Here is a 13,022-nt window from a genome sequence, read left to right on the forward strand (position 1 = left end):
GAAAGTAATCCCAGGGATTTTTGCAGGGGTGTTTTCATTGAAAATAGGTGTATTCCTGCGCTCATGTGTGAGACTTCTCAGATCTAGTGATGGGCTGATTCCTAAAGTATAGCTGGCTCAGTGTCAGTAAAAACACGGGAACAGACCCCGTTGTGCAGGAAACCTCCTTAGGTCCTGACACTTCCAACTTTTCCTGGCGTGCAAAAATCTCGCTTGCGCAAGAGGCTGCGGCGGCGGCAGGGCGGCAGGGCTGTGGGACCCTCGGTCTGCAGGGGACTGCTCACTTGCTGGCAGGATTGCAGGATCAGGCTCATCCCTCTTACTAGTCTTGTTATCTGGCACCGAGGAGAGTCATTTATTCTGCAGGAAGCTGGGAGTTACGGTAGCCTCTCTTTATCAATACACCTTAAAAGCAAATCACAAATTCACACCGGTCTGTGAAATTCCCATAGAAATGAACTAATAATGTCAAACACTGCACTTTTAAAACTGTCAAACAAATTAGACATGTATTTGTTTTAAGGTAGCTAAATTCAATGACAGATTAAAACGGATTGTGTGGCTGTCGATTCACGTTTGAAAATCTCTAGTGAAAAAAAAGACAACATATATTTTTATTTTCTTATGTTTATACAAGAAAGGATTAAAAATATGCTTCATAAAACCTCAGGGCACTGCTGGTGGTTGTTTGATATACCAGTGACTAAATAAATATTACAGCCTACCTGCAACTACCAATAATTGCAGCAACAACAGTTTAAACAACATCAAGGATTATACGGTGCTAAGACAATACTGAGAATTTAGGGCACGATCCTTAGGCTACTGGTAACTTTTCAGTCCTACAGATCTCTTACCATCTTCTTCAGATTTCATTTTCTGAACACTGTTTAATACAACTTATTTAAGACTGGCTGGAGCTGTTATTTATATAGTCAAATTCAGAGATGCCTTATACTTAATTGTTATTGGCAATTGTAATCGCCCGAGACAAACAATTGCACCTGAAATGACTGAGAGAAGATGTAAGGATTGAAATGGGGAGGGAGGAGAAAGAATCATGGGTTCTTTCAAACTATACTGAATGCAAGCATAGCACAAGGTATTTTTACTCTCAAAATAATCTGTAAAAAAACTATCTGCCTGTTTTCCAGTTTTAAAAATAAAATAAACCAAGTAAAATAATTAGTTAGAGAGCAAGAAAGTCTGCAAGGCATATGAGAGCCTCAAGTGGTTGGAACATTTTGCTTGAACATCTGTTTGTTGATGCATGATTCTGGTGTTATTAATCTTCTTTGTAGGTAAGCAGGTGATTCACCCCAACCAAATTGCTGTTGTCCAGGAACAGTTCTCTCCGAGCCCTGAAAAAATAAAGTGGGCACAAGAACTGATTTCTGCTTTTGAAGAACATCAGCGATTAGGCAAGGTAAATATTTTGTTAATATGCCATAGTGGAACCAAATTTGAATAACATTTAAGATTGAGAAAGGTCGGTGATGGCTCTTTGCTTTTATCTTACGAAGTGTGCTGTAACTAAGAGTATTGCTTGGGAAATCTGTCTCTGCATAGTGTATATTATAAATGTATCACTTCCCAATATATTTAGAAATAGAATGGCTATCTTTTCCTTCCTCCCCATTTTAACTTTAATTCTTTGATTACACAGCCTTTTGAGTACCTGCAAGTATCTACAGCATTGGAGAATTAAAACTGCTGCTCCATTATGCTGCAGAATCACAGTATTACTGTCAGAGGAAAATATTTGCAACGAAAAGTCAGGTAGTCTGGCAGAGGACTCAGACTGCTTGCACAGACATCTTTTATGGAAAGAAATAAATGGATTAGGAAGCCTTCGGTTTCTAAAAAAATATCTGTGATGGTAGACCTGTTTCACTTTGGGGGTTTGATCCCTCTAACATGCCCAGTAATGAGTGAATGTACTTTTGAGTGAAACTGCTTGCAGATTGTAGTTCTTAATCACTAAAAATGGGAATGTTTTATGTGCATTTGTACCAATTGCTGGACCTGAATTTTGGATAGAGGAGAAAGCAAATTAACACTAGAATATGATTGTTCCTAATTTAGTGCATCATTGAGTCTCACGTTTCCTGCTCTGTGGGTTTCTGCTATGTAAATATTGCGGTGGTGATGCACAATCTGTCTCCACTTTGTGCCAGTAATACTTAAATTAGGGGTCGCCTGAAGGAAGATTTTATGCTAGTTGCGGCATTGTCAGTTAATTATCTTAAAGGTTATTTGCTATAATCCAGTTTGCCTCTTTTTGAAAGAAAAAAAAGTTGCAGCCAAACATGTTTATCTTAGTCTCAGCCAAGCCTAGGCTAGTTAAAAAGGAAAGTCCCAATGTCGGAATGGGGAGTGCAGATGAGTGGGAATGGTTTACATGTGCTTGTGTGGCATTCAAGTAGGAGACAAATCCCTCCAGTCATGAAGTTCATCTATAAGACTGTGCATAGGGTCTCACTTTCTCTGGTGCCACATAAATATTTTCTGCACATTTTTTTACACTTTCTAGTGGGTAAAAAAAATATGGGATAGCTGCCTTCCCTGTTGCCCTGCATTTCTGATACTGTGGATGTTGTGCCTTAAAAATGCTGCAAAGGTCAAAATAGAAATTATGCTTTCTTCTCAGAGGTAAAGTGTGACAAGGTATTTGCTATTGCTCTGCCCTTCTCCTTGCTGAGCTATTGCATCCCCTTTGTGGTACCTCAGTGTTTCCAGTAGAGCCATGACTACGCTATTTGGGTGCTGTCCAGAGCAGTGATTTCAGGGTCACTCTTAGAATGCTGTATGCCTGGATCTCTTTGTTCTCTTCCCCTGAATTTTGAAATGTAGCTCTCTTCATGCAAACAATATAGAGATAGAAAATATGTGACTGGTTTTGCCCATTATTCTGATTTACAAGGCTTGGCTCCCTCACAAAAGGCATCGTTACAAACATACTGCTGGTGCAAATGTGTAGGCAGGTAGATGCAGCAAGAAAAAAGTACAACTTACTCAGCCAAATATTGTTTATGATGTGTTTAATACTATTCATTCAGCTGAGTTTAGTATCAGAAACTCATCTAAGGAACATCCCTGCCATATGAACAGTCAACTAGGAGACTGGACTAAATTTAACTCCAGTCCAAGTATCACACAATCATTAAGCCAACCATGTTTAATATAGAATTATTTTGTGTTAGACAAGCGTTAATCTTTAAATTTGTTTTGAAGCTGCTATTTTACTGACATAATGCTGAGGTTTTTTGTTTATATCAGCCATTCAGGGGGGGTTTACTTGGGTTTGGGGGATTTTTTTTCTCTTCATAAATGCTTTTAAAATATGTTATAAGCTTCTGTAATCAGCTGCAATAGCAAATTTGCTAAGGGTTTGTGGTGCAGGCTATTTTTTTAACCAACCAGGCTGCATGCTTCATATATTTTTGCATGTAGCCCTCTATTAATAAAAAAGGACTGGCAGGTTAATATGTGAACTTCTGGATCTTGTAGCACTGTTGTATTACTGGACTTTATAACAGATGTGGAAAAATAGTTTTCCATGTAATGCTGGAAACTCGTTAACTGAGTTTCTAATTTGCTATTATGACTGCATCAGTGAGAAGAGCTTGGACGGTCTGATTACTTAATTTTTTTTCCAAAGCAAACATATCTCACTGAGGGATCCTCTCGCTCCACATCCTAACGACATGCTAAAATGTGAGTAATAACTCTTCCCCCACCACCTCCTGGCAAATACTCCACACAGCGGTTTCAGTAATCCTCGTGTCCTAATGAAACACCTCTTCTGTTTTCCTTTCCCTTTTATTATATTAAAGTGTTCATGTCAGTAAGACGAAAAATATAGCGGTGGTTAATATGGTTGAGACTCGCATGGTTTTACCATGTTATTAATCAAAGTTGAAAGCCTGGAAAAAATAAATGTGAGGGATTTGTGCAGCTGTTTGTGTGGTAGGTAAGTTACTGGTCTGCAGGCTCTAGGATCATAGTTTGCTATTAATTTGATTTAAAGTTTGATGGCCTTAGTTAACAATATTTTATATTAAAATACAGTAATAAGCTTTATAATCTATTCCAATTTGAGAACTATAATTACCATAATAATCTTCTTTGGAAAGAAGGCTGAACCAGGCTACTTCATCCTGGACACTGAAATGCTTTGACATAGCATCACCCAAATATGAGTACTGAGGTCAGGAAAAATTAGGATCTCGAGTGAGCACTGTGGAATTAGAGATGCTGTGGCAGTGTCCAAAGAGAAGGAAATTAGAGAGCTAACCAGCTAGCCAGAAGTATTTGGGCTTGCCTTATGGAGATAGCCCTGTCTGAGGGGTTGCTGTGGTTTGGTTTCTAGGTTGTTTTGTTTGTAGGGCTGTTTTTCGCATTTCTAATCCAACTGAAAAATAGCATGTCTAGGAAATAAATGGCAACGTTATGTTTTGGACAAGTAGATACAAATGCTGAAAAAGTACATTTTGTATTTTATTTGACTATTTATTAAGTGCTCTCTTTTGTCTAGAACTTTGAGATCTAAAACTGAAAAGTGCTTAAAAAGAAAAGTGTTATTTCCAGGTTGTTTCAATATTTTTCCAGTAGAACTGCATTACTAGGGGATATGCTTTTCAAAATTAAAATTTTCGTCCTAAAGAAAGCAGGCATAGCTGTTGGAAAGTCTAAATATAAGATAAATGTCAGTGTGCTCAAAAATGAGAAAGAAGGGTGATAAACATCATTCCAGTAGTCTAAAGAACAGATTCTGTTAGAAATTTCTAAAGCTATGTTAAACAGGGAAGTCATCTTATAAATACAGATTAGCTGAATCTAATGGGAGAAGTTACCATCCTATTTTAAGAATATCTGATTTCTAACAATGAGGATATAAGAGTCTTTACTATTTAAGTAACTCCTGAGTTTTATTTTTCCAGTACACTGGATACAGGACTGTATCTCTTCTATATGTAGTTAGTGTTTGTATATGACAAAAATGCTAGATATTGAAAATGCATTTTTAAGCCATTCAATGTGTAAATACATCAGGAATTATATCATTATTGAAACTGAATCTTCCCAAATTGCCTTACTTTTAAATAAAATTCAAATATAAAGAAAAACAGAAGAATAAAGTAAAAGGTTGATTACACATTTATCTCACATACTAATTTACAAATGCTTTCAAAGCACCCACATATGAAACTAGGGAATAACTAAATGATACTGCCAAGGTCACTTGTCAGGTAAGGATTATTTAGAGTTAAGGTAAGGATATCACAAACCCAGGTTGTAATATGGGTTGAATATTTAAATCCCATAGAGCAAATCAAAAGAAATAGTTGTACGTGCCACATACAAATGCACAGAGTGCTTCTAAGAAGACCTTTAGCATATGTTTCTTGCATTATATTCTGTGCCATTGTATATCATGTTCCCAGCAGCTGAAGAATAATATATATGAGCTCCAGTGATTTGGCAAACTGTACAGTTTCATTTACGGACCTTTCCAGGATTATGAAAAATCTTAGGAATGCATTTATTTACACAGCATCAATCCAACAAAGGAATGGAAATTTCCAGCAGTGGCTCCCTTATAATGCTCTTTGTTTAGGAAAAGCTACCCCAAGCCACTGTATCTTAGAGACGATGCGCCCTCATGCTTGGGCCAGCTCCAGCTCCCACTGCCTCACAGGGAGGTCTCTCCCGGCTTTCCTCCTTCTCCTGGCTGTGCCGTGGACCCCAGGAGGGCTCCCCAGCCACGTGGGATCCACCCTGTCTCAATCCAGCCCGTGGTTGCTAGGAAAGCAGGACCATGTCCCAGGGCTGCCTCTTGGAAGGGATACACAGGAGCATCCCTCAGGCATGGGGCTGTATGAAACCCCATCAACGCACAGGGATTATATTGCACTTTACAGGACATTATCTTGGGGCTTTATGTAGAGCTGGGAGTGAGGGAGCAGCCCAGCACCCCGCTCCCCTTGCCCAGGACAGACTGCTGAGTTTTGAGGTGCCGCCACCCAAGCTGGATCCCATCCCAGAGTGACAGTGGCAGCACAGGGTACCTCTGTGTGTGCTGGGCTGCAGTGCTGTCAGCCCTCCCTCCGAGAGCACAGGACATTTCTGTCCTTTGTGTTAATCAGGCAATGTGTACTCCTTTCACTGCAGAGTGGGGGATTCAGGAATTTGTGATAAATTGCCACCTTTAAGGAGCACCAGCCTTTAGAAGTCTAGGCTCAGGTGTATCTCTATGCAAAGATGAAGAGTGCTGGTGGGATTTAAGCATGGGCCACTGTTACATTGTTTATCTTTTTAAAAAATGGCCAAGTGAAATTTTAATGTCAAAACTGAGATTGAGAGAGCTCATATTAGTACTCAAAGTTTCTCTATACAGTTTCAGTATTTGAAAAATGCTTTACAAATGTGTTTTGTGTCATGGTTGAAGGCTTTTCTCTTAGAAAGATCCATCTGGGGGCAAATTTTGAACCTTTACAATAGAGCAGAAGGGGCTGTACTAGCTAATTGCTTGTGCTATACTGCTTCCTACATTGGTGCAATCAGTCCTGAGGGAGTTATGCCAGGTGGGGAGAGAAGGAGACAGATTTTACTACACAGGGCTGCAAAAGCTTCTAAGCAGGGCAGAAACTCATACAAAAATATTTTCTTGCCAGCTTCCCTCCTTTCCACTCCCCAGCAGGCATTTGGTGGCTCTTAATCTGTTCTCCTCCACTCATTAAAGACCTCTGTCCAAAACGCAGAGGGAGAGGGACTCGGATGGCACACTGATATTTCCCGCGGGGAGAAGTTTCACCATGAGCCGGGAGCAGGATGGATCTGTGTGCCTCCATAGCCTTGCCACCTGGAGGTAGCCTCTGCAGGAGGCAGCTGCTCCTGTCCCGGGGGACACAGGCTCTGCAGAGGATGGCACCTCTCTGGGCTCCCCCTCAGCAAGGCACGACTCCTCTACCCTTGTTGGCTCAAGGAGGTAAATGCAGGGTGAGTTGCTTTTGGAAGGGCCATGCTGTGTCGGCACATTCCCAGTGCAGCCGATGCTTTGCTATGGACATGGAGTGGGAAGACACCCAGCACTGCAGACACCTGCCCACCATCGTGCCAAAACCTGCTCTGCACCAACCAACCCACCAAGACAACTACCCACCTCCAAAATCCCTCTTTAAAAAGCATTAACGAGCTCTCGTGAGCCTCATTTCAATTTCCAAAGCAGGATCTAACTAGAGAGGTAATGTTCTGACCAGATGGCTCTTTTTAAGCTTTACTGAGGGAATTCAGAAGCCTGTACAGCCAAAATATTGTTTCAGTTAATTTAAGTAGCAGCAGTCTTGCTGCCTTTTCACTTCTCTCTGTGCTAGCCAGCTTTTTCAGGGACCTGGAGTGGCTCTCTGCAAAAGCTCTGTTGGTTGAAATAGAGAATTACAGTAAAAAATGGCAGTTCAATCCTATTCAGAAAATGAGTCTGAAATTAGAAAAAACACAAAATACAAAAATATGGGCAATTCCATGCTTGTTGGCAGAACGAGCCTCGCTATTATTATTTTTCTCAACTCCCTTGTATTTTACAGCTACCTTTCCCTTCGGTATCAAATGCCGTCTGTGTGCCCTGTAGTCATTTACTTTCAGATTGAATTTTCTAGTTTATATTTAACACATTGCTTCCATGACTATAAACCTCAAGTTAATTCCAAAATACTAAATGAAGAGTGTCTGAGGATCCTAAAGTCTTAATATCAGCTACTTTTCACTTTTCCATATAATAACCATGATGCTCACTAGGGAGAAAAAAATGCATGGTTGAATAGGCTGTTTGTCCAGGAAGCTGCTTTTGTGCTATAAAATAAAGATTTGCTTGGCAGCAGCAAGTGTGCTCTCTAGGATTCTTCCGTTCCCAATACAGTATAAGACAGAGAATAAAAACCAGTGGAGAATATTCCTGATTTCTAGAACTTTGCTTCTTTAATTTTATTCCTTCCTGCTCTAGAAGAGCACACAAGTAGGCAGCAACCACAATGGGAAGGTAACTAAAGAAAATGCAAAGACAGCAATAAAAAAAATCCTCATATCTGCCTTTCATTCAGGGATCTTAAATAGATTGTTTGCTCAGGGAGAGGGAGAGACTTTGGTGGCCTGAGGAGTTTCTGATGCTGGACCAAGCAGGATCTCCAGGCCCACCCCAGCTGAAAGGGTTATCCCTGGTGGTTCAGGCAGCTTGGGGGACTATAAGAAGGAAAAACAGCTTGTCTGGCTCACACAGCAGGGCAAAACCCTTATATATGGGCTGGAAACAGTAATGCCAGGTGGAGAAGAAATGAAGGACCTTGTAAGTCCTTGTTCTTCATCTTTCCTGCCCCACTGTGGACTTGAAGGATCACAAAGTCCTTTCCACCTGTTGAGCTTTAGAAAGGGCTTCTTCTGTCAGAGTTCTTGCACTGCTGCTTGGGAGTTATTTGAGGCAAAAATCAATCTCTATTTCATGTGGCTGTTGCTCTTTCTTTCTTGACCTTTTGTGTCCTTCCATCTGCTCCTGGAGGTAGAAGCCTATCTCAAACAAACAGGCCTGCTTCTGGCATTACAAACTGATTTATCCTCTGAACTCACTGACTACTTCTTCTCCAGTGGAAGCTTACGCTGGCAAAAAGAAACAAAATGTAGTGGTTTCTAATGTTTTCTACGTATCAACAAAATGGCTACAGAAAGTTAATGGTGATGATACTTTGCAGAATTCCCTCCTCATCCACGCTTCAACAGATCAGAGACCCACTCAGAATTTTCTCTTTCCAAAAAGATATCTTTGACAAACCTTTTCAGGGATCATTTATCTTCTCCAAAGATTTTGTGTACAGGTGTCTTTCTACCCATACTGTTTTTACAGAAAAGGGGTGAATGTGAAAGGGTCCAAAGGAAAGGCTGTGAAAATATGCAGCCCAAAAAGCTTTATCCATACAGCTCACTGCCTGTGAAGTCTTCAGTTTGTCATATGTGACTGCACTGGTTATTTGGGCATTTCTTACCTACTGCAAAGACACTTAAAGAAAGCGAGAGTTATGTATGAGTCTGCTCTGGAGGCAGGACAGGCCTGAGCAGAGAAGAGAGAGAGGCATTACCATGTCATCTGGAAAATATTCCCAGTTGACCCAGATTTCACTGAACACCTCCTAGCAGCTCACTAACCTTTGGAAGTTCATTACAAGAAGGTAGAATCATGACCCAGCTCTTAATGACGGCTCTTTGGCTACAACTTGCAGAAGAAAAAAATTAATTAAACCTGCATTCAGCACCATCACAGCTGTTAGCTCTTGACTTCCCCAAAAATATGGTGTCAACCTTCTGTTTCAAGAGAAATCATTCCTTTGTATTGAGGATAATCACTCCTCCCCCAGGCACAGACCCAACGCCATTTGCTGTGACCAGGCTCCTCTTCTCTTTTGTTCATTACCTGTAAGCAAATCCAAGCGTTCTTTTTAAGCCCCAAAGCAAAGACTTCCAAATTTCCTCTGCAGGGAGTCACTTCAACAATGTGTGTTTTCATTAATCCCAGGGGAATTATCTTTCTGAATGCCATGCTTTTTAGGGGGAGCCTTTGCCATCCACCTGCTCCCTTCCCGTCTCAGAAAACCAAATCTGCCCTGCTTGCAGAACACAAAACTCTTATTTCCTTGTAATAGCTAATATTGTGCAGGATTAGAGGTAATGTTCTCAGAGCTAAGCAGATTTTAGTGTGTTTATTCCTCTTATTTTTGGTGTCTCCAAAAAGTCATAACTAGACCTTTGGGTTTCAGAAGTGGGCAAGACACTGAATTACCATGGAAAGAATCAGTGTTTCTCAGATAACTGGATCAAAGATTTCTTGTGTCTGTGGACATGAGGACACTTGTCTATATGGGTTAGGAGGTACACAAGGTTTGCACTAGCCAGCTGGCATCACCCCTTCTGCTCATTTCCATTTAGCCTGGCATCTGCCCGCAAGTGCCGACACAGGTCACAGGGGTTGGAAGGGGACTTACATAATTACTTATTTACACAATGGCTGTATTCACACACAGCCTCTGGCCCGCGTTACCAGAGCAGTGTGGGAGCTCTGTTTGACTCACAACATCTCCTAATGATGAAGGGGGTGGAGGAGAGAAGGGTGGCTGGCTCGTTGGTCCCCTTATGCCCATTTCCTCCATGTCCTAGATGCACATCTCCTCCAAAGACTGCCAAGTAGGCCAAGGAGACAACCAGACTGCCACACACTCTGCAGGGATTGGGTCTTCAAAGGAAAATATTGCTAGCAAAACTGTTGAGAAAAGTAATTGGAAAAAAACCACCAAATCTTTATCAGTGGTGCACTATTTCTAACCACATGACAGCAGAGTACTGTCCAAGGACCTTCCCTCACTTGTGAGACTGTCATACAATCAGTAGTCCCCTAAGTAGTGGAAGAGGAGGTTTTGGCAATTCCATAAGCATTAGATAACCCCTATTTTAGACTCATACTTAATTCAAAATTCAGCAGCAGGTGGTTTCTTGTCCTTATTGCAGTTTCCTGGAACATCATCTTGTCTTGCTTTTCCTTTTTTTCTATTGGCCTAACTACCCAGAATGTCCCCCATGCCAAAGCCTTACCTACTCACCAGGATCCCCTAGCACTTTCAAGCCTGCCATCTAAGTAGCCTGACTAGATTCCCAGAGTAAGCTGCTTTTGAAAAAGGTGGCTATCTCTACACAGTGGCCTAGGACAGCGGATATGTGGACACACACAACAAATTAACCTAGCATTAATGGCTACATTTTTCCATCTGATGCAAGACAACTGGGGTTTTTCCTTCTACTGTAGACAAGCCACAATCTCAATGTAACCTATATAAATGTCTTTGAGAAAATCCTGGCAACTCTCACACGGGAGTTAAAGTTGTTGGCTACATGTATGACACGATCAAGGCATCGAATCAAAGGTTTATTAGCAGAGGCTGGACAATGACTGAGTGGACCACAGCAGTGGTTCCAAAAACAGAGCACGGAGTTCTCAAAACTGATGCTCGTGCTTGGAGTCCCATCTGCCAACAGACAGGAAGCCAGTAGACTTTTTGGAATTTACAGAAGTTGTTTGGTACTTCAAAAATTACATACTTGCTATGTCTTAGGAAAACCAATCTTCATATTCAATACCAATGCAGGTGATCAATAGATTACAGTGGTCTAAGAACTGAGGGTCTGCAGTAACCCTCTTAGTGAGCTCATTGCAGTCATTGGGATGGATGTGGATGGAGGCACAGGTAACCACAGATGGAGCAAATGCCGAGGTAAAAGCCATGAGCATTCCCAGGTGCAGGAGTACATCTAATTCTTCTGTATTGTCAGCCAAGGGGGACTAGCTCATCTGATCATCGTCCCACACGTCCCAGAACAATTATTGTTTGACTTTAATTAACTCAAGTACTTTAATATACAACTCAGAGATAATTGTGTCACATTACTATGAGGTGCCTTAAATGTTCTCTATCATGATAGTTTTTTTCTGCTTATTTCTCTCCTTAATCCAGTGGTACATCAAGAAACAAAATATGGTGAGAGTAAAACCCTGTGTAACATTGTGTATCATATAAAAAGGTTTCGGCACAGATGAAGAAGTATAAAACTTTACATTCCCTAATCTTATGGAAAAACATAAGGGTACCTCACTCATCATCCTGTCCATCCCCTGTTGTACTCAAAGTCAACACAATTCCATATATAACAGAATTCCATTATACCCATGATAAACACTAGCAAGAAAATTACCTGTATCATTTCTTCCCCTCTCCTCGTTCCACCACAGAATATTGATCCCCAGATAACACAGAAATTGTGGACACTGAATCCTGTCCATTTAACTTCTAGAAAGGTAAAATGCTTCTTGCCACTAAAAACTAGTATACTCTGGTTATGAAATGGTCGTATAGATTTACCAAACTCTTTGACCACTCCCAAAAGTTTCACAAAGTAAATGTTCCCAAACACAGGAGAGACACACACAAAAAGAGGAGGTCTTCATGTTCCAGGAAACACTGCATTAATGCGTTCATCTTTTGCTATGGCAAATGACCAACGCTGAGACTCTTTCTGTGACTTGATACATGTCATTTCTTATAGGCAAGGCAAATCTTTAAGGATGACATATAGGTATAACAAGAGCCATGTTTAAGATCAATGGCCACATGCGGCCAGGGTTGTATTCTAAGTTGTCAAAGAAGAGCCCTCAATTACACATTGAACTTTGCTAGGTCTGAGCTGTGCTGGAGTGGCTGCATTTATCTAAAAGGAACTTCCTAAGATACAAGCATAAAATCTGCCAAACTGGTGTGTTACGAAGTTTGGTTCTGCATCTCTTCAGTCTCTCCACAACCACCTGGAAATTTGTTGCATTTGTTATTCTTACTGCACAACTGATTGCCCTTCTTTATCACTAGCCTATGTCTTCATGTCCTGACCTGTGAAAATGACTGCTCTCTGTCAACTCTGCCTTATGGCTTCTCTTGCCTGTAGGCTGGATCCTTGCATCACTTGGAGCTGACCATTCTCAATTCCCATTTTTCCAAGACCATAATTTGCCATTACCTTCTGAGGAAACAAAAAAAACCCCACCAAAACAAACAAAAAAACAACAAAACAAAAACAAACAAACAAACAAAACCTAGCAGCTTTCTATAATTTTAATTCACTTTCAGCTGTCTTCTATATTTGCCAAATCTTCTTTGTTCCATCCTCACAGCACTTTAGGATATACTGAAATTCGAAGTAGAGCTGTTAAGACCTTACTCAGCCTGGCCTGCATCTTGCATAAATTGCTGTTACTTTTTTAAAGTGTTACTATTGTCCTAACAGAGCATTAAATGTCATTGTGAATAATACTTCATGCCAGAAGGAAACACCTTGAGTCTTTCCTTTCTTCTAAGTCAATTGGGAAGGACTTTTTGCAACTCTGCGTGATGACCCAAACAAGGAACACCGCTCATTCACTTTTTCCCTTGATTCGTCCT

General features: G+C 40.8%; 1 protein-coding gene across 4 annotated transcripts in view; it reads left to right on the plus strand.

The window, feature by feature from the left end:
* Positions 1-13,022, plus strand: part of CLYBL (citramalyl-CoA lyase) — a 192,228-nt gene that overhangs the window by 149,992 nt on the left and 29,214 nt on the right. For all 4 annotated transcript variants that reach the window (XM_082279340.1, XM_082279337.1, XM_082279338.1 and 1 more), the window contains exon 7: positions 1,302-1,426. In XM_082279340.1, the coding sequence (XP_082135466.1) occupies positions 1,302-1,426 (125 nt within the window). The remainder of the gene's footprint in view (positions 1-1,301; positions 1,427-13,022) is intronic.

Source organism: Coloeus monedula (genome assembly GCF_965178545.1).
Source record: "Coloeus monedula genome assembly, chromosome: 3".
Taxonomy (NCBI): Eukaryota; Metazoa; Chordata; class Aves; order Passeriformes; family Corvidae; genus Coloeus; species Coloeus monedula.